Source organism: Misgurnus anguillicaudatus, chromosome 18 (genome assembly GCF_027580225.2).
Source record: "Misgurnus anguillicaudatus chromosome 18, ASM2758022v2, whole genome shotgun sequence".
NCBI classification, from domain to species: Eukaryota; Metazoa; Chordata; class Actinopteri; order Cypriniformes; family Cobitidae; genus Misgurnus; species Misgurnus anguillicaudatus.
Window position 1 is genome coordinate 29,728,625 of NC_073354.2, and position 26,350 is coordinate 29,754,974.

The 26,350-nt window shown below is 36.4% G+C and overlaps 1 protein-coding gene across 2 annotated transcripts in view; it reads left to right on the plus strand.

The window, feature by feature from the left end:
• LOC129429081 (uridine-cytidine kinase-like 1) overlaps positions 1-26,350 on the plus strand; it is a 33,661-nt gene that overhangs the window by 5,250 nt on the left and 2,061 nt on the right. The window contains exons 3-14 of one of the 2 annotated variants that reach the window (XM_055185561.2): positions 625-731; positions 4,790-4,960; positions 7,369-7,440; positions 12,504-12,693; positions 12,982-13,043; positions 16,101-16,117; positions 21,342-21,440; positions 22,488-22,581; positions 22,800-22,862; positions 23,831-23,953; positions 24,843-24,950; positions 25,053-25,209. In XM_055185561.2, coding sequence (XP_055041536.2) covers positions 625-731; positions 4,790-4,960; positions 7,369-7,440; positions 12,504-12,693; positions 12,982-13,043; positions 16,101-16,117; positions 21,342-21,440; positions 22,488-22,581; positions 22,800-22,862; positions 23,831-23,953; positions 24,843-24,950; positions 25,053-25,209 — 1,263 coding nt within the window. Of the gene's footprint in view, positions 1-624; positions 732-4,789; positions 4,961-7,368; positions 7,441-12,503; positions 12,694-12,981; positions 13,044-16,100; positions 16,118-16,788; positions 16,809-21,341; positions 21,441-22,487; positions 22,582-22,799; positions 22,863-23,830; positions 23,954-24,842; positions 24,951-25,052; positions 25,210-26,350 lie in introns of both variants that reach the window. The other variant, XM_055185560.2, reaches the window with a different exon arrangement.

Genomic DNA, 26,350 nt, shown 5'->3' on the forward strand with positions numbered 1-26,350 from the left:
GGAAAAACATGTCATCGTCCGAGACAAAAATGTTTGTCCGTTAAGGGCTTCTGTAGAAACGTTGTGGCACAAAATGGCAACTTCCACGTAAGGGGACCCTCGTGCATGTAGATAAAAACATCTCATTCTAAGGCATATGAAAACATAATAATTCATTATAAAAAGGTCTTTATACACCCATGATAATGTCGTTTTGTATATTATATTGCATTACTGTCAAGAGATCCTTCTAAAAATTACACACTGCACCTTTAAACATACCCCCTCAGATAATTGTTTTTTTAACATCATGTAAAAACATTTCAGTGAAGCGTACTTTTGATTGCAAAATTAACTGTTGTCGGTTAAATGTCTGTTGGGTGATCATCAAAATAAAGTCTTACCAGATATTCAATCTACTAATACTATAATAGGAGTTAGTTGACATGTGTGTCAAACTTTCTTTATAGTCAAAAGGAGACCATAACTTAAAAGCTTTAGAACCGGTTACTCAGCATTGTTGGAAACAAGCCTAGGCCAATCAGCATTTATCTAAGATAACATTGCTTTATTCTTGACTTCCTTTGAATTTATTTAAACGAGTAGCAGCCTGTTGAGATGTTTTGCTTCTGGTGTGTCCTACAGGTCTGTGTGGAGGTAGTGCCTCTGGAAAAACCACTGTGGCCAATAAGATCATAGAAGCTCTAGATGTTCCTTGGGTTGTTCTTCTTTCTATGGACTCTTTCTACAAGGTAATTGATTTCAACACCAGTGTGGACTCTTGTTCATAGCCCCAAATGTTTTTCAATAGTTTTCCTTCTGCATTTGCACATTAATAGCTTCATTGGAAAATCTCCATGTGTGGAAACCATTGAAGCATTGATATAATGTGTGTGTTAAAGCCTGTAAGCTGTAGTCATCAATCCTTATTTGATTTAATGACACATCCTCTAGCTTATTAGTGCTCTAATTAAGTGGTTCAACTCGTCAGTCTGTTTTTCGCAATGGAGGGATGCCTGCGGGCCTGAATGTGTGTAAAGCCCCGTTTACACCTGATATAAACTCTTTCACCGCCAGCGTTTTTTTAAAAAGTTGCCAGCCAGCGCCAGCGTTTTTTATGATTTTCACAAAAGTTGAATGCCTTCCAGAAAATGTTCTTCTTCACATATATAAACATACAATATACACAGACCCTCTGCTTTCAAACAAAAAAAAAACTTTCATCCTACCTTGAGTAGTTCTTTTGTAATCAGCTTTTGAATATGGGTAGGTTTCTGCAAAAACACCACATTTTGAGCAAAAAGCAGAGATAATTCCATTTTTGTGACTGACTTTTCATAGAGATCCCATTCAGAGCGATCTTTAAAACAGACACGGACATGCAGCAGCTTGCCATAGGGCAATACTTCCGGGTTTAAAAAGTGGATAATAGCGGTATTGCGGAAAGACGGAAATACTCATCATTGGCAGGGAAGCGTTTTCTCTTGATTGATGAGATATCTCGTCAATGGCGGGGAAAGAGTTAAAGGGGACATACCATAAAAATCTGACTTTTTCCATGTTTAAGTGCTATAATTGGGTTTCCAGTGCTTCTATCAACCTAGAAAATATGAAAAAGGAAAACCCAGTAACTTAGTTTTGGTAAATCATTCTCTGCAAGCATGTGAAAAAATAGGTTATTGAAATGTTGCTCCCCTTGTGATGTCAGAATTGGATCTTATTATAATAATACCGCCCCTTAATCTGCACTATCCAACCACAGCACTGCTATTTAGTGCTAAAAGAAAGAGAGAGAAAATAGTTGACAGCACAATTGAGTTTCAATTTCAACAAACCGCCATTATGGTGATCAGTGTTTGCATTTCATCAGTTCATTTGCATTTTAAAGGAGACACCAAAAACAGCAAAAATATTCTCAGGCCTAAATAGTGCCGATTTTAACATGCTATAATAAATTATCTGTGGGGTATTTTAAAGGTGCAGTGTTTTTTTTTTGGAAGGATCTCTTGACAGAAATGCAAAATCATATACAAAACTATATTATCAGGGGTGTATAAAGACCTTTCATAATGAACCGTTATGTGTTTATTACCTTAGAATGAGACCTTTTTATCTACATACACGAGGGTCCCTTTACATGGAAGTCGCCATTTTGTGCCACCATGTTTCTACAAAATCCATTAACGTACAAACTTTTTTTTACTAAGCTGTCTCCGACAATGACAGGTGGCAATTCGCAACCTCACCACTAGATGCCGCTAAAATGTACACACTGCATCTTTAAGCTAAAACTTTACATATGCACTCTGTGGACACAAAAGATTTATTTTACATTTTTAAAAAGTCTTGTGAAATGACCCCTTTAAGATGCGTTTTGGTCGATCAGATCACAAGTGGACGACACTAAATAGAGGCTGTTTACACTTGGCATTAACATGTGTTTTCGTCGATCGGATCACAAGTGGGCTACGTTAATGCCAGGTGTAAACGGTGTTCAAAACGTTTTGAGCTCGTCCACTTTCGACCACTGTCAACCACATCCCGAGGTGGTCGAAACCACCAATTGCTTTGGAGTTGCGGAACACACATGTGGTTGAATGCGTTCGAACAGCCACACGCGACCACCTTCTCTCTGCCCATTTATCTAATCTGAGGTATTAAACACAAGTTTTACGTCTTTTTTGACTTCTGGCGTGAAAATTCGGTGAACAGCGCTATTTTTAGACTTTCATTGATAAAACTAAGCGGCTGATCTCCGTAGTTTCATTTTGAAAGCGTGTGAAAGTTGCGCGATCCTATTTCATCAGTTGCGCTGAAAATTCAAAGAAAGCTCTTACATACTCATGTACAAAACACTTTGCAGCATGTTTACTTGCTAAACAAGCAGTGCACTCTGACATAATATTAGTTTGCGTCCATATAAACTCATAATTACTCCCGCTCAGGTTTGAATGACAGCAGAGAGACTCGCCCACCGTCTCACAGACCACCCCCTCATAGTATTCAAGCACAGAAGCGGTCGAAAGTGGACAAAAGAGACAGATTTAAATACCAGGTGTAAACGTAATGTGTCTCTCTCGTCCACTTGTGATCCGATCGATGAAAACACATCTTAATACCAAGTGTAAACAGCCTAATACATGTGTTAACATGGTGTGAAATGTTGTGAGCTCGTTCACTTTCGACTATATTTAGATGTAGGCAAAAACGCGTTCGACCAAATGACCACCTACTCTTTGCCTATTAATCTAATGTGTATTGTACGAGCACAATGTTTTTCCATCGGTCCTGACTTCTAGCGTGAACCCACAGCGTTCAGTGCGACCTTTAGGCTTTCACTGATAAAACTGAAAAGGGCTTCTTTTCGCCTCTTTCATATACGTTTTATGTTGTGAGCATGTGAAAGTTGCGCAAGCTTATTTTATCAATTACTCTGAAATATCAAAGAAAGCTCTTACATTTACTAACAACACAAGCAGCTGACTCCGACAAATTATTAGTGCGCATCAACCTGAAGCCGTCATTTCTCTAGCGTGTGTTTTAAGGACTCGCTCCACTCTTCTCAAAGTAGTCAGGACAGAAGTGGTCGAAAGTGGACAAAAGAGACTGATTGAAACACTAGTTATGAACGAACATGCATCTCTCTTGTCCACTTGTGATCCGATCAACCAAGTCACATCTTAATACGAGGTGAAAATATGCTCGAAATCTTGATTTGTGTGCTTAATTTACTTTGAAGCAATACTGCACTATAAAAAGTAAAAGTTGGATCAACTTAAAGGAACAGTATGTAAGAAATTTATATCAATTAATCCTAAAATGGCCCTGATATGTCACTAGACATTAAGAAATCATTTTCATTTCAAATACTTATATCACTGACAACAGTGGTCCGGCCAGGATATTGTCATTTAAAAAGTGGTGTTGCAGCCCTAAACTGATGTTTATGTTGTCATGTTGCGTTGTGTTATTGCAGTACCAGTTTTGCCCACAATCCTACATAATGTTCCTTTAAAAAATACTTTAACTCATTCCCCGCCAGCATTTTTTGAAAAGTTGCCCACCAGCATTTTTTGTGGTTTTTACAAAAGTTTCACAAAATTGCCTCTTCTTGAAAATGTTCTTCTTAAAATATATAAACATACAAATATATAAAATAAAAGAACAGACAATCTGCTTTTAAATAAACAAACAAACAAAACGGGAAAAATCGTTTCCTCCTATCTGTATTTTTCTCTGCTTATAAACTCTTAAATATGGTTATTTTTTCTTTAAAAATAATTTTTTAGCAAAAAGCATTTTTGTGAAGGAATTTAGTTAAAGATCAGATTATCAAAACATACACAGAGTTTAAAATTAGTAAATAACGTTTTGGCTTCAGTTTTTTTCATTAATTTGGTAAGTGCGCCATCTAGTTGATAATCGCGGTATTGCAGATTAACATAAAAATTCATCAGGAACACTTTTTTCTCTTTAATTAATAAGATAACTTGTCAATGGCGGGGAAAGAGTTAATTGTTTCAACTAACATGTTTAAGTGAAAAACACTTTAAATGAAAAAATTCAGTTCAAATAGCTTAAAATTTTTTAGGTGTTATCAAGTGAAGTAATTTTTAAGTTGATCCACTTTTTCACTTTTTACAGTGTGTATCAGTTCATTTTTCCAACAGACCACAAGCTTGTATTTCCTACCAACTTCTTATATTTTTCGGTCTGTTTCGTCTAATTAAAAAAACAAGCTTGCATGTTCCAGTCACTGCACCACAATGTATTTTGAATTTGAAGCAATTTTGTTTTTGTCATCTTAAAGGTTTTAAATAAAGAAGACCAGGAGTTGGCGGCCAGGAACGAGTACAACTTCGATCATCCCGATGCTTTTGATTTCGAACTGCTGGTGACTGTGTTGAGAAAACTGAAGAAGGGCAAAAGCATCAAAGTGCCAGTTTATGACTTCACAACACACAGTCGTCGTAAGGAGTGGGTGAGCATGCATGTTTGTTCAAGCGTGCATGTGCATGCATGAGGTTGAGCGGGCGATCATGTGTTGGACAATCAAGTGTGCTATCATCTGGTTAGTGTGGATGAGCATGTGTCCATTAGAGGTTATAGATTTGTTTTAAGCATGTTGAACATCATTTATTATCATAGGCTTTTTACTGCAAATTAGACTAGTTTTATCGTCTGGTTATTGTAACATCTCACTAAAACACACAGGTTTTTATTCATTTCCTGTATATTCTAGCTGAAGTATGTAAGGGCTTTAACAAAATCACAAGTGAATTTCACTTTTTGGTGAAAGAATTCAAAACCAGAAGCTCTGACAAATCTCTCAAAAATGTGCAGCTAGACACATTGAGAATTTTAGCAGCTGCAACTTGCTATTTTATGCCTGAATAAAAGAGGTTGCTTTAAACGGCAATGCTGCTGTTAATTTAACCGCGTTTATGATCGTTGCACATTTTCATTGTCTTCCCAAAATTGCATGCGGAATTTTAATGTCTCAAACTAGTATTTATAGGTTCACAATGTTAATGGGTGTTAAAGATAAAGGGATATCAGTCAGCCACATGTGCTGGTCAATACAGAGACTGAGTGGCCATTGACAAAAAGCCTCACGGTTGTGGGTCTATCATAATGGGATCATGACACCATCAGGGTTCCCCCGTTCGGAAGCAGAGGAGCGTGGAGGAAACACATGACTGAACACTTGCACGGTCTCACCATTCATTTACCCCAGTTGCCTTAGTTGGTCGACATCAAATTTGAAGTGGAAAGCATGATGGTTATCCTTAAAGGATTACTCCATTTTCTTATAAAAAAAAAAAATGCAGATAATTTAGTCACCACCATGTCGTCCAAAATGTTGATGTCTTTCTTTGTTCAGTCAATTTTCTCAATTGTTTTTTGAGAAAAACATTGCAGGATTTTTCTAATTTTAATGGACTTGAATGGACCCCAACACTTAACAGTTTTAATGCAGTTTAAAATTGCAGTTTCAAAGGACTCTAAACGATTTCAAACGAGGCATAAGGGTCTTATCTAGCGAAACGATTGTTATTTTTGGCAAGAAAAATAAAACAAATGCACTTTTAAACCACAACTTCTCGTCTTCCTTCGAATGTGTGACGAGCCAGCGTGACCTCACGTAATTGCTTAATGATGATGAAAGGTCACGTGTTACATATATGAAACGCACATTTGCGGACCATTTTAAACAATAAACTGACAAAAAGACATTAATTAGTATCATTCCACATACAACAACATCAGAACGGTCCTCTTTCTCCACACTTGTAAACACTGGCCGTAGTTTTGCATACGTCATCCGTGACCTCTTGACGTGATGACGTATTACGTGAGGTCGCGCTGGCTCGTCACACGACTGGAGATAGACGAGAAGTTGTGGTTTAAAAGTGCGGGGTTTTTTTCTTGCCAAAAGTGACATTCGTTTCGCAAGATAAGTCCCTTATGCCTCGTTTGGGATTGTTTAGAGTCCTTTGAAACTGTAATTTTAAACTGCATTAAAACTGTTAAGTGTTGGGGTCCATTAAAGTCCATTAAAATGAGAAAAATCCTGGAATGTTTTCCTCAAAAAGCCTAATTTCTTTTCGACTGAACAAATAAAGACATCAACATTTTGGATGACATGGTGATGAGTAAATTATCAGGTTTTTTTTGGAATGGACTATTCCTTTAGGAAACCTCTGTACAACAAGGTTTTAGATCTTTTTAGATCTCTCTAGTTGATCTCTTTATCCTTTTCACAAGTGGCTAATATTTAGCCAAAACAGTACAAAGGTGTTTGGAACCCTATTAGGTTGCCTTGTATCTTTAAAGGTGCAGTGTGTAAATTTTAGCGGCATCTAGTGGTAAGGTTATGAATTGCAACCAACGGCTCAGTCTAATGCTCACCTTTCGCTTTTGAAACACATAGAGAAACTACGGTAGCCACCCCGGGCAAACGTGTAATTGTCGGAGACAACTTGGTAAAAAATTTTTGTTCGTTAAGGGCTTTTGTAGAAACATGGCAGCACAAAATGGCGACTTCCATGTAAGGGGACCCTCAGTGTATGTAGATAAAAAAGTCTCATTCTAAGGTAATAAACACATAACGGTTAATTATGAAAGGTCTTTATATACCCCTGATAATACATTTTTGTATATTATGTTGCATTTCTGTCAAGAAATTACACACTGCACCTTTAATAAGCCCATGTCATTTGCTAAAATCTAATTTTCTAAGTTTGCTGAAGGTTGTCGTGATGTTTGTAAATTGTTTTACGTTGGGTAATATTAGTGGGAAATTATAAAATAATAATGCATACTAATGAACAATAAGTTGTTGTTCAATGCATCAAATACCATTCTTTGTATCTTTCCCTTCTGCAGAAAACAGTCTACGGTGCCAATGTTGTGATATTTGAGGGAATCTTGGCTTTTGCCAACAAGGAGCTTTTAAAGGTAAGTCTTAAATTAATCTTGTCACACTAGATGTTAGAAAGAAATTTCATTCTCACCCATCAGCATTAACTGCGGTTTGTGATTTCGCAAAGTGCTTTCATGAAAGATAGAAAGAGATGAAGAACACTCCAAAGCTTCATAGCCTGAAATACAGAAGAGCATTATGGGAGCTATAAAGCAGAGAGAGATAAGACATTGTAAACGATGAGGTCAAATAAAAGAAAGATAGATGTGTAAGGATAAGAAGAAAAGTAAAAGGCAGTTAAATTCCTGTGGGTGAGTGATGAATATGCGGAGTGACATTACCAAGAGATGTGCAATATTTTAAGGGACATTTCTGTTGTCCATTATGTAAATTAGATTATGCGTCTAATCTAATGAAGAGTGCCAAAAAAATGTGTAGAAAATGAGAAATTTGATTCTTCCTGAAACAAAATTCACCATTATATGGTCATTGAGTTTTTTGTGTTTTGGCTTTTTGTATACATAACAACGGTGGTTTGGGGTCCTAAAACACGAACTTTTGAAAACGGGTTTCAAAGTGCATGTTTTTAAAATTGATATTATCGTTTCAGTATAAACGACAAAAATCAAATGAATGATGGTGTCGTTATGCGCAAGTGTATTACGTATTTGGTCTACAGGCATGCGCGAGTACGTGACAACCATAATAACAATGGTGGGGTTTCAAAGTGCAAGTTTTTAAAATTGATGCAATTATTATTTCAGTGTAAACAATAAAAATGCATATCTGTAGGAATGGTGTCGTCATGCGCAAACATATTACGTATTCGGTCTACAGGCATTCGCGAGTACTTGACAACCATAACAACAATGCCGGGGTTTCAAAGTGTACGTTTTTAAAATTGACGCAATTATTGTTTCAGTGTAAACAACAAAAATGCTAATCTGTGAAAATGGTGACGTCATGCCCAAGCGTATTTCGCATTCAGTCTACAGGCATGCGCAAATACTTGCCTACCATAACAACAATGGCGGCCTACAAGTTTGTTGTGTGTGTGTTTGAGTTTATCAACGCTTCTCCAACAAAGTTTACAAAATTTAGCTGCTCTGTAGGCCAGAGTCACTTGTACACTGCAAAAAAATGATTTTTGGGAAAAATAATTCTTAGTATTTTTGTCTTGTTTTTCAATGTGGTGTAACCGGTCTGTGTCAATTGGTGTAACTAGTATTTTTTTACATGAAAATATAAGTATATTCATAAAAATTGTGGAATAAAATATAATAATCTAGTTTAGTGTAATATGATTTTTCACATACATTTTCACATCATTTGTCGAAGATTATTTAAAAAAAAATAGATCTGTTTTCAGCATATGGCAGGACAAATATTACAAAAACGCGTTAAAATTTACATTTAGAAATAACTAATAAAATTATATTTTACTTTTTTTTTTTATTACGCTTACATGCCATCGAGGTGGATAAAATATTTAATATTTCTTATTCTTTGGCGCAATTGGCGGTTACACCATTTGACATTTTCAGGTCCATTCATTCTTAACTTTTATAAAAATGGTACAAATGTAATTTTTTATTGCATAAAATTAACATAAATACACTATGCGCATCGAAATAAACCTGAAGCGTGCTTTTAAAACAAGTTTTAAAAATAGTTGTACATTTCTCATCTTGCCAAACCGTTTTTGTCACTCACCCATAATCACTTACGTCATCTGAAGGAACATCTGCAACTCCGAATGAAGAATAGACGTACAAAAGCCGCTTCGGTCCGTGTACGTTTTGATAGTTTGTTTTTTCGTTTAAACCAAAAAACAAAATAATGAGAAACCACACGTTTTTCGTTTGTCGTTTCAAACAAAAAAACCAAAACCGCTAAAATAAGAGCCGTTCTTCCGTTTTTGGTTTCTGAATCCAAAAACGAAAAACGACTAAACCAAATTCAAATAACGGTCCGATTTTGGTTTTCGGAAATTCCTTTTTTCATTTCTCCGTTTGAAGATCTACATTAAAAGAAAGACAGGTTGGCCACGTGACGCGGAAGTTATAGTAAATACAGCCTATCAAAATAAAAGCCAAGGTTTTAGAACGTTCATAATAATATGCAGCAGTAACATTACACCAGGGTAATGTTAGAAGAAAATAAATAAATAAATAAATAGGCTTATATAAACCTGAACCGAAAGAAATATGTTAGCAACAGTAGTTTATTACAGTGATTTAATATCGTGCCTATCCACGTACACATCACAATTCATTAGCGCATTTGGTTCAATACAGTACTAAGAACTTATTGTGTGTGCAGAGTTGTTACTGTTAGCGCTATATTATATAATTAAATTAATATTTAATGTGGTTTCCACCGTATGGACCAAACTGTTAAAAAATGGACCAAACTGTTCCCATTATTTACCAGCAGGTGGCAGTATTTAAACGACTGACTTTATTGTGTCTTTGGTAACTGTGTTTTAAAGATTACTGATACAGATGTATTTATTGTTGTTCATTTCATTTTCGATTTTATTTGCAACTACACTAGTCAACATTTGAAGTGGATCAAAAGGGTTCATCAAAGTTGTCCTAAGACAAGAAGAGGTTTGGGGTATTAGTTTTATGATAACTTTTAGAAAATGTTTTGATCCACTTCAAATGTTGACTAGTGTAGTTCATTGTCATCATTCACCCCCAGGCCAGAGTTAAACCTGCATGCCCTTCTGTTTTAACCTGATTCTAACCCTGCTATCAGCTTCCTAGCATCTCAGATCAAACTAACATCAGAAATGTCCTAATGCAGTAGGCCATCTGGCCAAAATAATGATTTACCAGTGTGCTATATAGTGTGTGAATCTTTCTCCTCTATACACATTCCAGTGTGTATAACATACAACACCCCAATTTTGTTACCCAAGGTAAGATAATCCATACAAGTCTTAAACAGTTTTTCAACATATATAGCACATACATGCTTTCAATGACATTGCATTTGCAATCAATATATGTTGAATAAATGTTTAAAACTTGTATGGATTATCTACACTTGCGTGACACAATGGGAGTGTTGTAAGTTATACACACTGGAATGTGTATAGAAAAGAAAGATTCACACAGTATATAGCACACTGGTAAATCATTGTTTTGACTAAATGGCCTACATTAGGACATTTCTGATGTTAGCTGGAGACCACCAGCCAAACCAGCAACACACCAGCACGGGAATTATGCTGGTCTATGCAGTTTTTTTCAGCAGGGAGATGATAGTGTTAGAATCAGGTTAAAACAGAAGGGCATGTAGAGGATGATGATAACTAGGTTGCAAACAAAACAAAAAATGAAATGAACATCAATAAATACATCTGCATCAGCAATCCCGATTCAAAACAGTTGCCAAAGGCACAACACAGTCAGTCGTTTAAATACTGCCACCTGCTGGTGGAAAGGGGTGGCAGTTTGGTCCGTGCGGTGGAAACAACATTAAATATTAATTTAATTACATAACATAGCGCCAACAGCAACAACTCCGCACACACAACAAGCTCCCAGCACTGCACTGAACCAAACAATGCGCTCATCAAACGCGACGATGTGCACGCGGATGTAGGCACGATACCAAATAAACTGTTGCCAACATATTTCTTTCGGTCCAGGTTTGTATAAGCCTATTTATTTATTGATTTTTTTCTTCTAACGTTACTCTGGTGTAACGTTAGTGCTGCATTATGACCGTTCTAATTAAAACATTGGCTATTATTTTGATAGGCTGTATTTAATATAACTTCCGGGTCACGTGACCAACCTGTCTTTCTTTTAATGTAGATCCTCAAACGGAGAAATGAAAAAAGGAACCTCCAAAAACCAAAATCGGACTGTTATTTGAATTTGGTTTGGTCGTTTTTCGTTTTTGGATTGAGAAACCAAAAACGGAGGAACGGCTCTCTTTTTGCCGGTTTTTGTTTTTTTGTTTGAGGCGGCGGGCGAGGGGCATGTGGTTTCTCGTTGTTTCGTTTTTTGGTTTGAACGAGGGAACGGGCTATCAAAACGTACACGGACCCGCTTCCTAAAACCTGGATCAATTGAATTTGTTTGTCCAGACGAATGAGCCTATAAAGAAATCTTTGCCCTTGCTTTCCCATTTACTATTTTCGGACACTTCTTGTTTTTCTTACACAATGAATGTGCACGATCCTTTCTTTCTCTGTTGCTGAAGGTGAGGGAAACAAGCGGCGTTTATCTCCACTGACGTTGATGGCTCCCATTGCCGGGTTTCGATTCTTCCTTGCAACGGGGCCGACAGAAATCCATACGAATTAAAATAGGAGTTATTGTGCGCACACTGGCAAAGCACTTCGGCCCGAAGTGATTTATTAGAGGAATGCCGCAGAGGTGACGCGGGGCGAATGCAACTAGACAAACGGAAGATGGCGTCTGTCAGATTATGAATGGCTCAGTTTTTAATGTTTCTTAAAGATCTTTAAGCACTTGTGAATGGGACAAACGCTTACCTCCGTACTTTCACTTTGAGAGATGTACAGGAGGGATGAACAATGACTTTCTGTCCTTTAAACTTGATATACATGTGACCTTTCACCTCATATGTTTCTCGCACTCCTGCACACAAAGTCGTATGAGTTACACCTCGCTGTGTCGGCAGGATCGCTGGCACTGCTGTTTAAGAGTATTGGATTGTTTATTGTTACTTTGATGCTTTCGGTCCGTCCTGTCTAGCTATTGAATAATAACCATTTTCGGCACCAGTTTTTTTTTTTTTAGCAAAACAAAGAAATTTATACAGGTTTATTGCTACCTTAGGGTGAGTAATTGATGACAAAATTTTAATTTTTTAAGTAACTATCCCTTTAAATGAATAGTTCACCCAAACACCTAAAAAACTTGACATTTACTTACCCACATAAAAGTTTGCTGTTGTTTTTCTGTTGTGAAGGATTGTTATGCGACTCTTGCTGTACAACAACTTCACATTGACTGTCCCGTCGATAGTCATCATTTTGATCAATAGTGAGTGTGCATACAGAATAAAATGTTATTTTGTGTTTTATTTATTTCTCTGGCTGCACGTCCTGCAGTTATTAGACATGAAGGTGTTCGTGGACACTGACTCTGACATCCGTCTGGTCAGGCGGCTGAAAAGGGACATCACAGATCGAGGGCGTGACATCGCAGGGGTCATTAAGCAGTACAACAAATTTGTCAAGCCCGCTTTCGAGCAGTACATCGAGCCTACTGTGCAGGTTGCAGATATTGTGGTCCCGAGAGGTAAGTGAAGTTCATCCTTCGTTTAACAACTAGAGGATTATGGGAATTTTTTTTTTTTTTGCTTGGTAGAGCATTGCGTTGGCAGCGCTATGCCCAAGGGTTTAATTTCCCAGGGGGAACACAAACTGATACAAGTATAGCTTGAATGCACCGTATGTCTCTTTGGATAAAATCATCCCTTGAACGCATAAATGTAAAAATATAACATGCACTTTTAAATGAATCTCTTAATCAATTGAACTACGTAAATGTTGAAACTATATTAACCCCTTTACATTGTTGCTTCAGGTGGGGAGAACTTTGTAGCCTTGGATCTGATAGTTCAGCATGTCCACAGTCAACTTGAAAAGGTAGGTAAAACATCTGTTTATTAAATCATCTGTTAAAGTGCATAGAGGGTGAGATTGACCAACATGCATGTTGTTATCCTTGCGAGATGATTCACATGCTCCTAATACACGCACAAATGTTGCATGTGTTTGCATTTGAAACCCATACCATGGTATATGTATGCTTTGCTATTGGTACGGCCACAATCCCTGCTAGAATAATAGGCTGTTAATGTAAGTCCAGTTTAATGGCCATAACTAGCAGCTGTCAGTCCTGAAGAGTATGCATTTGTGATCAAAATTTGGCCGTGAAGATATTTTGTGCCATGAAGTTTTCGTACTGTAAATACATAAAACATGTATTTATCATTATTCATATTTGTTGCTAAGGACTTTATTTGGACAATATTAAATGCAAATTAATTTTAATATTTTTTGCACCCTCAGATTCCAGATTTTTAAATATTCGTGTCTTGCCAAATATTGGCCTATCCTTACAAACCATACATCAATGGAAAACTTATTTATTTAGCTTATATAAATCTCAATTTCAAAATTGACCCTTATGACTGGTTTTGTGGTCCACGGTCACATTTGTTAAACAGTTCACCCAAAAATGAAAATTCTCTAATTCACCCTCATGTCATGTATACAGTATGACTTTCTCGATTTGGTAAATATGCTGAAATTATTAATAATTTTCTGTCACAAACATATTGTTTCACTTCAGAAAACAAACATATTAAACAACTGGATTCATGGGAGTTACTGTAGTTATGGATTTATGTGCTTTTCGGAGTTTCGCCATGTTGACTCTCATACCAGAAGATATAACATGACTGCATTTCAATATAAAAATATTAATTTGTGTTCAACTGAAGAAACAAAGCCATATGCATTTGGGATGGCATGAGGATGCGTAAACTATGAGAGAATATTCATATTTGAAAAAATAAAATTCATAAAATTTCAGGCTATTTAAAATCGTTGTTTATGAGATGTCAACATTAAAAACTGCATGTGTTACACACTTTTTGAAATTGACTGTGTGTATACAAAAGTGAATGTTACATTAAAAAGCCATTTTGGCATAATTTTAAAAGAAAATTTAAAGGAAAAAGATGTTTCAGAGGCACTATGTTTTGATTAGGGCTGCAAGCTACTGCATATCAAAAGGTAAAAATGTAGCGCATTATGCATATAGCAATGGTTTTCAATAATTAAATGATTTAAATACTTCAAAAAGTTATGTATAGACAGTTTTAGATTCAGATAGCAAAGAGACAAAGAGAGGGATGCTTTCTTTTTCCTAGAAAGAATGCGAAACATGTATGTTGGTTATATAATTTTAAGTGTTTTTTTTAAATATATAATTTTTAAAGGTGCAGTGTGTAACTCTAGGAGGATTTAATGACGGAAATTCAATATAATCTACATAACTATATTATCAGTGGTGTATGTGTACCTTACATAATGAACCTCTGTGTTTATTACCTTAGAACGAGACGTTTTTATCTACATACACTGTAGGTCCCCTTGCGTGGAAGACACCATTTTGTGCCGTCATGTTTCTACAGTAGCCATAAACGGACAAACTAGTATAGAGCGCATTTTGTCGCTTCTGTATTTTGTCTTGGACAACAACATGTTTGTCTTGTGCCGACTACCGTAGCTTCTCTATGCGTTTTGGTGAACGGTGGTCTGAGCGGTTTGTTGCAATTCACAATCTCACAGCTAGATGCTGCTGAAATCTACACACTGCACCTTTAAAATTTTACGAACTTAGAGCATTTTCATATCTCATATCGCATTTTTAGCAAGTTATCACATTTCACTTTTTTCAATAAGTCTTATTTTTTATGTAATTATTAGGGTTGTTAAAAGATTAATTGTGATTAATCACATACAGAATAGAAGTTTGTGTTTGCATAATATATGTGTGTGTACAGTTTGTATATATTATGTATATATAAATACACACATGCATGTATGAATTTAAGAAAAATGTTATTTAGGTATATTTTTTATTTATATTTATAATATAAAATATATCAGAATATATATAAATATACACGTAAATGTTTCTTAAATACAAACATTAACGTGTGTGTATTTATAAAAAATTTATAATTACACACAGTGCACACACATAATTTATGCAAGAGACTTTTATTTTGTATGCGATTAATCTTTTGACAGCCTTAATAATTATTTCTTTGATATAACCGATCAGTCAGAAGAAAAGATCATAATGATTTCATTTTGATTCCAGTAAAGCGATGTCATTCATATAGAGCAAAAGACATTAACATTAATGCACATGAATGTCCATCACTCAGCGTTTATTCATCTGTGTTGATATATGTCAGGGAAATGGTTGGAAACCAGTTCAAATGAAGAAAAAATATTGCAGACTGAGTGTAAAGTCTTAATATATCATGAGATGGAAAATGCATTTTGTGTCGTCACCAAATCGATCACAGTGAGGATTAATGGATCCGTTATACTAATGATCCATGTGCGTCTCTACTTAACTCTAAACCCATAGAGGTGCATTGGGTTTGTCATCACATTTTAGTTCAAATCTATGTTAAATTCAAGTAATAGTTTGAATATAATCGGTTTAAAAAGTCCGCAAAATGTTATAAATTTACTATACATAGAAAAATGAATGTATAACCTCTAAAGCTTTTAAAATGTAGTGTCTGTCTGTATGGTATATGAGGCATCCCATGATTCCACAGTCACATAGTGACGATGAATGTGCTGATAAAGACTGTTAAATCAAACCCTGTAGCATTTTTATTTAGAAATGTTGAAAATATAAAAGGCCTTATAATATAATGGGGATGATGACAGGAATGTGATTGTGTCGGCTATTAGAATAGCTGACAGCGTTAGGGAATACGTTTCCAGTATACCATGGAGAGGGTGGGGGCTACCTGTATGGAATGGCTTTTCTTAGTGGATATCTCATTTCATGAGTTTGTCTTTTTTTCTTTTCTTATTTTATTCTCCTCCCGTGCGTGTTTATGAAATACTTGCTAAACCCTCGACCGATTGCTCTAACCATCCCAGCGTGAAATCACAGTGAGGTATGGCTGCTATTTTCCCATCCCGTTTCATCTCTTTCTGCTACATTCTTTCAATCTGCGCTTCATCTGTCCTCTTATTTTCTTCAAACCTGCAGATGTGCAATTGGAGACAAAATGCAAAGTGTCGTCTGGCTGTGGTGTTTGATAAACAAGACTTATTATTAAAAATTGGAACCATATGCCTTTATTGACTTTGCAGATCTGTTTTTCTTATAATGTATAGTTTTCATTAAACTTTTCTTGGGTGTCGAACACATCAATTTGGTGTTGCTTGCAACAGGAACAGATGAAATGATGACTAAAGAAACAAAAATAGATGTGAATATGAAGTAATTATATTAAGGTTTGTATATATATAAACACCATAGTCACACTTTGTATCTTTTGTCTTTGCCTTCACTGTGTTTTTGCATGTTGCTAACCCAGGGATATGGACTATTTCAGTGGTTTTACAACTTTTTCAATACTGCCTAGGACTAACTAACTATCCACATCATCTTGATGTAATTTTAGTTCAAAACCATTGACATAATCCAAACCCGAGGTCATCTTGCCTGTCTCTGTTACCGCTGTTTCCTGTCTGTAAAGACTTTAATCATTTTGTGTTTTTTTCTCTCTTTTCTCCGTCTTGTCGTCATTGTGTCCCAATGAACATTTATTCCCTTCTACAGAGGAAACTCCGCTGGGATATGTGAGGATAGATTCTTGAGTCCTCTCGTTCCTTCACACTCCTTAATTTGATTTATTTATTTATTCATTAGTTCTACTTTATGCAATCCTTTTGTTAATTCACTAATAACTGGTGCTTTTTGTTGTTTTTTTAGTTTGTTTGGTTTAGCGTGTGCACAGCATGCTAAACTCATTTTCAGATTATCCAGTGCAGACAATTAACATTCCCTTTGTCAATTTTCTACAGTATCCTCCTAACTAGGCACAGCCTGATATAGTATTTAGTGAGTTCATTATAAAAAAAATTCACAAAAAAAATTCACAAATCGCAAATTAATCGCACATTTTTATCCATTCTAAATTTACCCTAATTTAACACTTTTCAGGTTTTTAATATTCTAATCATATATACATATATAGATGCTTCATGGAAATGTATGTTAACAACAGCCTGTTTACATTTTAACAGATTCACCAGCCATTGTTTTGTATATGAATTTTCCTTTCAGAAGATTTTTCTTTCTCCATTTTTGTTTGCTGCTGCATCATTTGTGACCTGTGCTGGCAAGTTGAGTCGGAATTAGCAAATTTAAAAAAAAAACTGTTCATATTTTGACATTCTCTATTAAAACATAGAACAATGCATGATTTGTTGAAATATAACAAAATATGACAGAACTACACTTGTTTGAAGTTGAAAGAGTCAAATGACCACAAACATTTCCACATCCATACATTATATTACCACATCAATACCTTAAAATCACTGGTAAAACTAATAGATTTAGCACACACAAAGCAAAAACATCATCAATGTATGTTCAACTTTTTTTCCTTTTGTTTGATTGACATTGTGACAGACTGCTTAAAATCTAAGTGATCTAATATAATGTTATACATCAGATATTTTTACCCAACAGTTAACCAAACATTTACTTAAAACATAACAGATTATAGAGCCTACCTGCGTGAATTCTTATCAAAACAGATATTTGTAAAACTGTAATTTTGTGTAGATGTCTATATATCCGGGTCGCGCACTCGCGCGTCTGTGTGCACGCGCTTCAGATATCAGTCAGTCAGCGCGAGGGGATCGCTTTTGAGTCTTGTCGCTCTTAATAACTCTTAAACATTAATCAGGTACCGAACTTTATCTCTCTTAATGACTCTTTTAACATCAAGCAAGTCCTGCAGTCTATTTTATAAGTCATGCATAAAAGCGAAACCAAAATGAATTGAGACGCATTTTTGTATTAGATTAAGCATTAGGAGGACGGTAACGTTACACCTCAAGACGTATAAATAAAGATCATATCAGATGTCCAACGAGCATTTAGAGCATTGGATTTGGTAGACGATTTGCTTAATGTTCTTATTTCTATGAAAACCTTTTACTCATTTAGAGAGAGTCACATTTGTCTGCGTCTCTGTTCATTCAACTATGGGCTGGACCAAGGGTCAAACAGAAATTGCGCGTTGCGTTAATCTCCGTTAATAAAATTAGTGGCGTTAAAATGAATTTGCGTTAACGCGTTATTAACGCGTTAATTTTGACAGCCCTAAACTAAATACTATAATACAATAGTGGATTTAACATGGTTTTAGTTTACAATTCTTATTATAAACTGGTTGATTATTAGCATTAATATTAATGAGATGTTGGCTGTTTATTAATACTTAATAGCACAAATTAATGCCTGATTCTGCAAGACCTTATTCTACATCCTTAACCCTCCCCATTTCTACCAATACTTAAAATTAACAACTTCTTTGTTATTAATAAGCAGTAATTGGAGTATATTGAGGCAAAAGTAGATAAAAGTTAGTTAATAGAGAGAATTGGACCCTAAAGTGGGACCAGAATAATTGATGTACTTTTATATATTATTTTTTCGAGCCATTTCAAGCCTATTCTTGTATCATGTACTAATAGGATTTAGAAAGTAATTAGTAAGTAATTACAAATTACTCTCTCCAAAAAGTATTTAAAGTAATCTAATTACATGATTGAAGATGTAATTAGTAACTAGTAATTAATTACTTTTTTTGAGTAACTTACTTTTTCACCTGGGTAAACTGTCTTTCTCTATTGGCGGGGGATTGCGGGCTGAGGTTTGCCAGTGTGAAAAACTGAAAATGTATTGTAACAAATCCAACAAATTGGTTAAAGCCACAATATGTAGATTTTGATGTAGATATTTTTCTTATGATATCGCATCGATTACCCACAAAAGACCTTTATTAACCCCTTGGAGCCGTGTGGATTACTTCTGTGAAGTGACTTCTTTTTTGGGCTTCAAAATCAGAAGTGTTTCCCTGATTCCTGTTTTTTCCCATTATAAGCTTGGAAAAGCAGGGTCATTTACTAAAATAACTCCAAATATGTTTGTCTAAAAGATGATGGACATACAGTGGCTAGAAAACGTTTGTGAAGCCCTAGAACTGTTTTTTTACAGTGATTTGCCATAAACTGTGATCTGATTCTCAACTAGGTCACAACAATAGACAAACACAATGTGCATTAGCTGACAACACACAAATAATTCTAGTTTCTTGTGTCTGTTTTTTTAAACACCCATTAAACATTCACAGTGCTGGAGGAATACAATAATACAATAATTTTGTAATACAAGGCACAACAGCTGCATGCTAGATGCTATATAACCGCCACTTTTGCGTTCGAGCCATTATTAAAACAAGAACTTTTCTGGATTTACAAATCCTTGGGAACTGAAGATGTAAGTACACAACTACATTAAATATATCACACTTCAAGTGTGCTTTTTTCTTACAGAAATCTTACATTTTGTGGCTTTAAATGATTGAAATTTAAGTAATGAGTAATATGATTCATCATGATTTATTTAGGTTGTCGTTCACTATACACAGTGGCTTCTCTCAGCCCTTACTTTAGTTCACGCTGTTTGTGACTTGAATGAAAACAATCACATTTCACTGTTTGCTTCTTGTGAATCAGATCTTTGTTGTCGGCAAGCCACTTAGTCTGTCTCCTGTTGTCCTACTAATTCAAAGTCCTTTTCACACCAAGTCTGATGCATGAATTTAAAACTTCAATTTTTTTTGCTTTAGTGCACTATAACAACTCACACGAAGAGAATTTAACACATGTCTGTGTTAAAATGCAAGTTGTCTAGTTGCAGATACATAAAGAGTTTATCTTTTGTCAGGCTGCAAAGCACATTCGGAGTTAACATTTAAGGGGCACTCCACTTTTTTTTGAAGGTATGCTCATTTTCCAGCTCCCCTAGAGTTAAACATTTGATTTGTGCAGTTTTGGAGTCCATTCGGCCGATCTCCGGGTCTGGCGGTATCACTTTTATCATGGCTTAGCATGATCCATTGAGTCTGGTTGGCCCATTGGCATCGCGCTCAGGGATAGCCAGAGAGTTTCGGTATTTTTCCTATTTGGAACTTGACTCTTCTGTAGTTACATAGTGTACTAAGACTGACAGAAAATTTGCGATTTTCTAGGCAGATATGGCTAGGAACTATACTCTTATTCTGGCATAATAATCAAGGACTTTGCCCCCTTAGTTAGGAAGTCCCCTTAGTAACTTTCAATAGCAGGGGACTATTTTCGGGCTCGTAATTTTCTGCCGATGTAACTACGGAAGGGTCGCATTTTGAATGGGACAGGTGTTGAGGCTCTTTGGTTATTTTTTGGCGCGGTGCTGGTGGTCTGGTCGGATTCTGTGGATTGTGCTGAGCTATGCTGGGAGTGGTACGGCCGTGCCCGGAGATCGGCTGGGTGGATTCCAAAACGGTAAAAATCTAATATTTTAAATATAGCTCTAGGGAAGCTGGAGAATGACAATATTTTCAAAAAAAGTGGAGTTTCCCTTTAATGGGCCTTTTTAAACAGACGTTGACCAGTCGTGGATTTCGCTTATAGCTAAGGTGGCTTATCCACAAATCATGGCCTGTATTTTTAAAATGTTTACTTACTAAAAATTCAGACTTGTGACGTTAATGGGCTTTAACTCTGCGTGGACCTGCTACCATAACACCTGAAGCTGTGTGTCTCTTTAAAGGTGCAGTGTGTAATTTTTAGAAGGATCTTTTGAGAGAAATGCAAAATAATATACAAAACTATATTATCAGGGGTGTATAAAGACCTTTCATAATGAACCGTTATGTGTTTATTACCTTAGAATGAGACATTTTTATCTACATACACGAGGGTCCCCTTACATGGAAGTCGCCATTTTGTGCCGCCATGTGTTTCTAAAGAAGCCCAAACCTTTTTACTAAGTTGCCTCCGATGATGAGATGGTTGTTCGGTGGCGGCTACCATAGCTTCTCTGTGTTTCAAAAACGAGAGGTGAGCAGTGGACTGAGCCGTTGGTTGTAATTCGCAACCTTACCACTAGATGCCGCTAAAATTTACACACTGCACCTTTAACCCATTCGTACCGGAAAAAAGTCAAATCTGTATTTGTCTTTTTTCCTGTTTGGTGTGTTGCTTGGTCTTAATTACTTTTGTGCAACTTATGCGACAAGGAATGTTTAAATGTTAAACCCGTGTGCCACATAGATCTGCCCTGGCATCCGCTCATCAGGGTCAGCCTCTACCCAAGACCCTGAGTGTTATGGAGAGCACCCCACAAGTTAGAGGGATGCACACAATTATCAGGTATTATCTCACTAAAATTGTGTGACTGTTTGACTATTATAAAGAATAAAATTGGTGTTTTGTAGTTAACTGAAAGGTTGTAGGTTCAAACACAGGTTCAATTTTCATTGCTGTGAAGTTGACAAGATGCTTCAGGTTACACTAGATGTCTCTTTATAACAAGTGTATTGTACCTGACTGTATACCACTCCTGTTAATAACCCCTTTTTAAATTTAAATTTCTAGCATGATTTACATAATTTAATATAAAAATGCAAACATGTTACCTTCTCATATGGGAGCAAACATGTCAGTATTATTTAATTTACTGGTTCTTGTGTTTCATTACTATATATACATGTTTTGTCACAAGATGCTATTTTTATGTTATGCCTTCACTTTTTAATTTATCTTTATGCTTTCATGGGGTTTATCGATCGCTAAATAACGTATCTGCTTTAGAAGACATATATTAACCCACTGGTGTCATGTGGATTACTTTAATAATGGGTTTATGTGCTTATTGTATCTTTGCCGTGTTGATCCCCATATAAGAAGATAACATGATGGCTTTTTGACGTGAAATTATATGTTTGTTTCAGCTGAAATTCATATACGTTTGGGGTGGCGTCTACGCTGGGCAGGATCATTTTACCCACTTGCCTGCATTTTAGCCCCTTTAAAGTTTTAACCGAATGCCCAGTTACAAAAATGTGTTTATTTTAATGCCTAAAAGGATTTTATTTTGTTATAGACAATCTAATTATTTAGAAGGGGTTTTGAAGTCTGCTATGCACGAAGACACATTATATAAGACGACATGTTGTTTACTCGTCTTTGGTTTGTGAGCTAAATGATGAATTGGCAATTATTCTTGAGCAAGCCAGCTGAAGCTTGAATTGTATTTATAAGTACTGTATCATATGTGGTCGGGCAATTAAACTAATAATTGTTTCCTCTCTTTATCTCACCTGTCTGACCTGTGGTCACTGTTTACAATAGTGTGCCCTCCTCCAAAACGCACATTGTTTCTTTTCTGTACAACTAACTTTGTTCCTCTGCCTCCAGGAATAAAGAAACCAGTCGTGATGAATTTATTTTCTATTCCAAGAGATTAATGAGGCTGCTTATTGAACACGCCCTGTCCTTCCTGCCCCTGAAGGTGAGCGGACCACCATTAATGACTGGTCACAAACTTTTACTCCCAGGGTTACGAGCTCTGGATATTGGCCTCCATAATATAGCAATACATACTGTATGAGTTTCATGTAGTGCAATGTCGAGGGCAAATTAAGATTTTATGACGTGTAACGAAGCAAATCTGTTTTTATGTATTTTTTTGTATCACTCTGATTCTTGTCCCGGTTTGTTGTCTTTCAGCCAGTGTCTGTTGAAACGCCACAAGGATCTGTGTATGAAGGAAAAAGGCTGAGCGGGAAAAGGGTTTGTTTTTATATTTACATTATATTTACATTACAAAGCGATATATTTAACCAAACTATAGATTTAACCTATATGTGTGTACCCTGGAATTAATCCCATAAACTTTGGAGCTGCTTACCCAGTGCTGTAATCCGCAGGAACGCATGCTTTTTATGCCGCACTAAAGGTTGTCGCACACCGGGCGCGCAGCTCAGCGTCGAGTCGTGTCTACGACAACTCTGAGGTATTGTACACCGGAAGTGCACATTAAATAGCGCGAGCTTAGTCAGATAGTGTCTACTTCAAAATGCAAAATATACGTTAGCAGCCAATTTTAATCGCTAATGATTTCAGACAAATATGATGTTATTTAATGTTAAACTATGTGTGTGGCGCAACAGGGATTTAAGCAACTTCCTGAGGCGTAACTGGGCACCACGGACAGGCACCACCAGTCGGCGCCGGTGTGCGCATACTCATAGAAAACAATGTGTTTGTTTTAGTTTTTTAAGAACGGTGCGGCGCTGAGCTGGGCGTCCATTGTGCGACCCCCTTACGACTCAGGAAGTTGCTCAAATCCCTGTCGCGCCACAGAGCGCCAATCACATAGTTTAACTTTAAACAACATCATATTTGTCCCAAATCGTTAGCGATTAACATTGGCTGCTAACGTATATTTTGCATTTTGAAGTAGATGCTATCTGAATAAGCTTGCTCTATTTGATGTGCGCTTCCGGTGTACGATACCTCCGAGTTGTCCTAGACGTGACTCGGCGCTGAGCTGCGCGTCCGGTGTGCGACCCCCCCCCTTGAGTGTGCCATTATTTTTATGGCCTGGCACTATTTACATGTTTTGAAAATATAAAAATCAAGTTAATTTTTGTGTTTGGTTGCTTGCACAACTTCAGTTATTGATTTCACAATGGTTTCAGTATTTGACATGACTTTACAGTCATTATTAAAAATATTATATATGTGACCCTGAATAGATCACTGGTGTGTCCATTCTGCGGGCAGGAGAGACCATGGAGCAGGCCTTGATGGCAGTTTGTAAGGACATTCGACTAGGAAAGATCCTCATCCAGACCAATCACGACACGGGAGAGCCCGAGGTATCACCATTTCTCCACCCATCCAGCTGCTGGCATTCAGACACATCTATAAACAATTTGTGATCAGAATGTCATGTTATTCTGTCCTTGCGTTCTCAGCCTTGGTTGTCTGGATGGTGTGTTTGATTTACTCAGCCTGTTTTTCAGCTAATGGTCCGTTTCACTGCTGATGTTGGTCAGATTGGCATCTTAGCTTGTTTTTAGTTGACATATAGCATGCATCGTAATATTTACTGTTTGATGGAAAGCTCTGTTCTTTTGTATTTTATTGTACAGGTTCATTTTTAAAGGTAAACGTATGGTGTACAGCTCCCTCTAGCTGCCGGAAACATTTGGTGCATGGAACATAAAGTTTTTAGACAGATCTTTACTTAGCTATGTTAAGCAGAAAATAAATTAAAGGTTAAACACAAGCATTCATTACAATAAGTTATTTTAAAGGGGCCATGTTTAAGTGCAATGATTGGGTCCCCAGTGCTTCTATTAACCTAGAATTTCATCACCCAAAACGGCAAATTTTTGCACACACCTACAAAGTGGCAATTTTAACATGCTATTATAAATTATTTATATGGTATTTTGAGCTAAATCTTCACATATGTGCTCTGGGGACACCAAATATTTATTTGACATCTTAAAAAAGTCTTGTGCCATGGCCCCTTTAATACAGGTTTTGTATTTATATATTCCAGCAAAACTTTATTTTCTCCATTCTTAGCATTTCTTGCATACTTTGCTGTTGGCTCGCCACAAAAGTTTTCCCAAAACATCTGTCAAATGCCTGTAGATGTTTTGCATTTCGTACTGTAGAGTTCAATGTGGTGTCTAATGGCATCTGTAAAAGTCTCTGTTGGTCTAATCGGTCTTATGGTGTCATTTTCTTTCTCAGCTTCATTACCTACGTCTGCCCAAGGACATAACCGAGGACTATGTCATATTGATGGACAGCACAGTGTCAACAGGGGCAGCAGCACTCATGGCGGTCAGAGTCTTACTTGTAAGTTGCAATGGCCCAAATGATGGTCATGATTATTTTCTCATTTATGTACATTCTTTTTGAAATTGAAATGCTAAATTAATGATATTTCTTCTGGTATAGGATCACGATGTCCAGGAGGACAAGATCTTCCTGCTGTCTTTGCTCATGGCAGAGATGGGTGTCCATTCGGTGGCCTACGCCTTTCCCAAGGTTCGCATCATCACCACCGCTGTGGATAAAAAAGTCAGCGATGAGTTTCACATCATTCCAGGAATCGGTAAGACGTCCACCACGCTATTTGGGATGGTTTACCGGACAGGGTTTAAATTAATCCAGCATTAGGCTTTAGTAATATTAGGACATTTAAGTCGTTTTTACAAACATGACTTACAAAAAACATTACTGGTGTGCAGTAATGGGCAGCACAAACATGCATGTTAGTCTGGACTAGGATAAGCTCTGTCCGGGAGACCAGTCCCTTTAAAGGGGACAGAGAATGAAAAACCATTTTTACCTTGTCTTTGTTGAATAATGGTAGTCTACCCGCATTCACAAACTTACAAAAAGTGCTAGACATTCTAAACATCTCAGTCTCATAGAAATTCCTCTTTTAGAAATGTCAGCCAGAAAACAGCCCAATCTGAAAAACTGATGCTTATGACATCACAGGCATCTAACTGCCCCTCCACTTTAAAATAATTGGCTACATTTTTTGAGTGGCAGCAAAGTCAGCCAATCAGTAATGATATAGCAAGTTAAGCCAGTAGGGGGAGCCAAATAGGTGCAAAACCACTTGTTTAAAATCCCCCTCCCTAATAGAGCTATCTGAGAGAGGTTTTTAGGAAGCTTCTAAAGCATTACAGACCCAAACAAAAAATGTTTTGTCTACATGTCACATCACAGAACAAGGATAAATATCCCGTTCAATCATTCTATGTCACCTTTAATTAGATAATGAGATGATCAATGTGATTTGTGGCCCTTGACCACAAAACCAGTCATAAGTTGCACGGGGATATTTGTTGCAATAGCCAAAAATACATTTTATGGGTCAAAATTATCTTTTTGTTATGCCAAAATAATCAGGATGTTAAAGATATTTTGTTCATTTCCTACCTTAAATATATAAAAAATGTATTAATCATTAGTAATATGTGTTGCAAAGGACTTCATTTGGACAACTTTAAAGGTGATTTTCTCTATTTCGATTTTTTTTGCAAGATCAAGTCTTAATTTCAAAACATTTATGGCTGGTTTTCCAGGGTCACATTTAAGAATGTTTCATAAAATGTTTGTGTGCTTTCATTCAAAGCAAGTCAGAGATTTTGTACAAAGGTGTGAACAAGGTCAATGTCACAGATTTGTTTGATTAGTAGTAGTGCTGTCTCACGATTAGTCACGACTAATTGTTTGCAGAA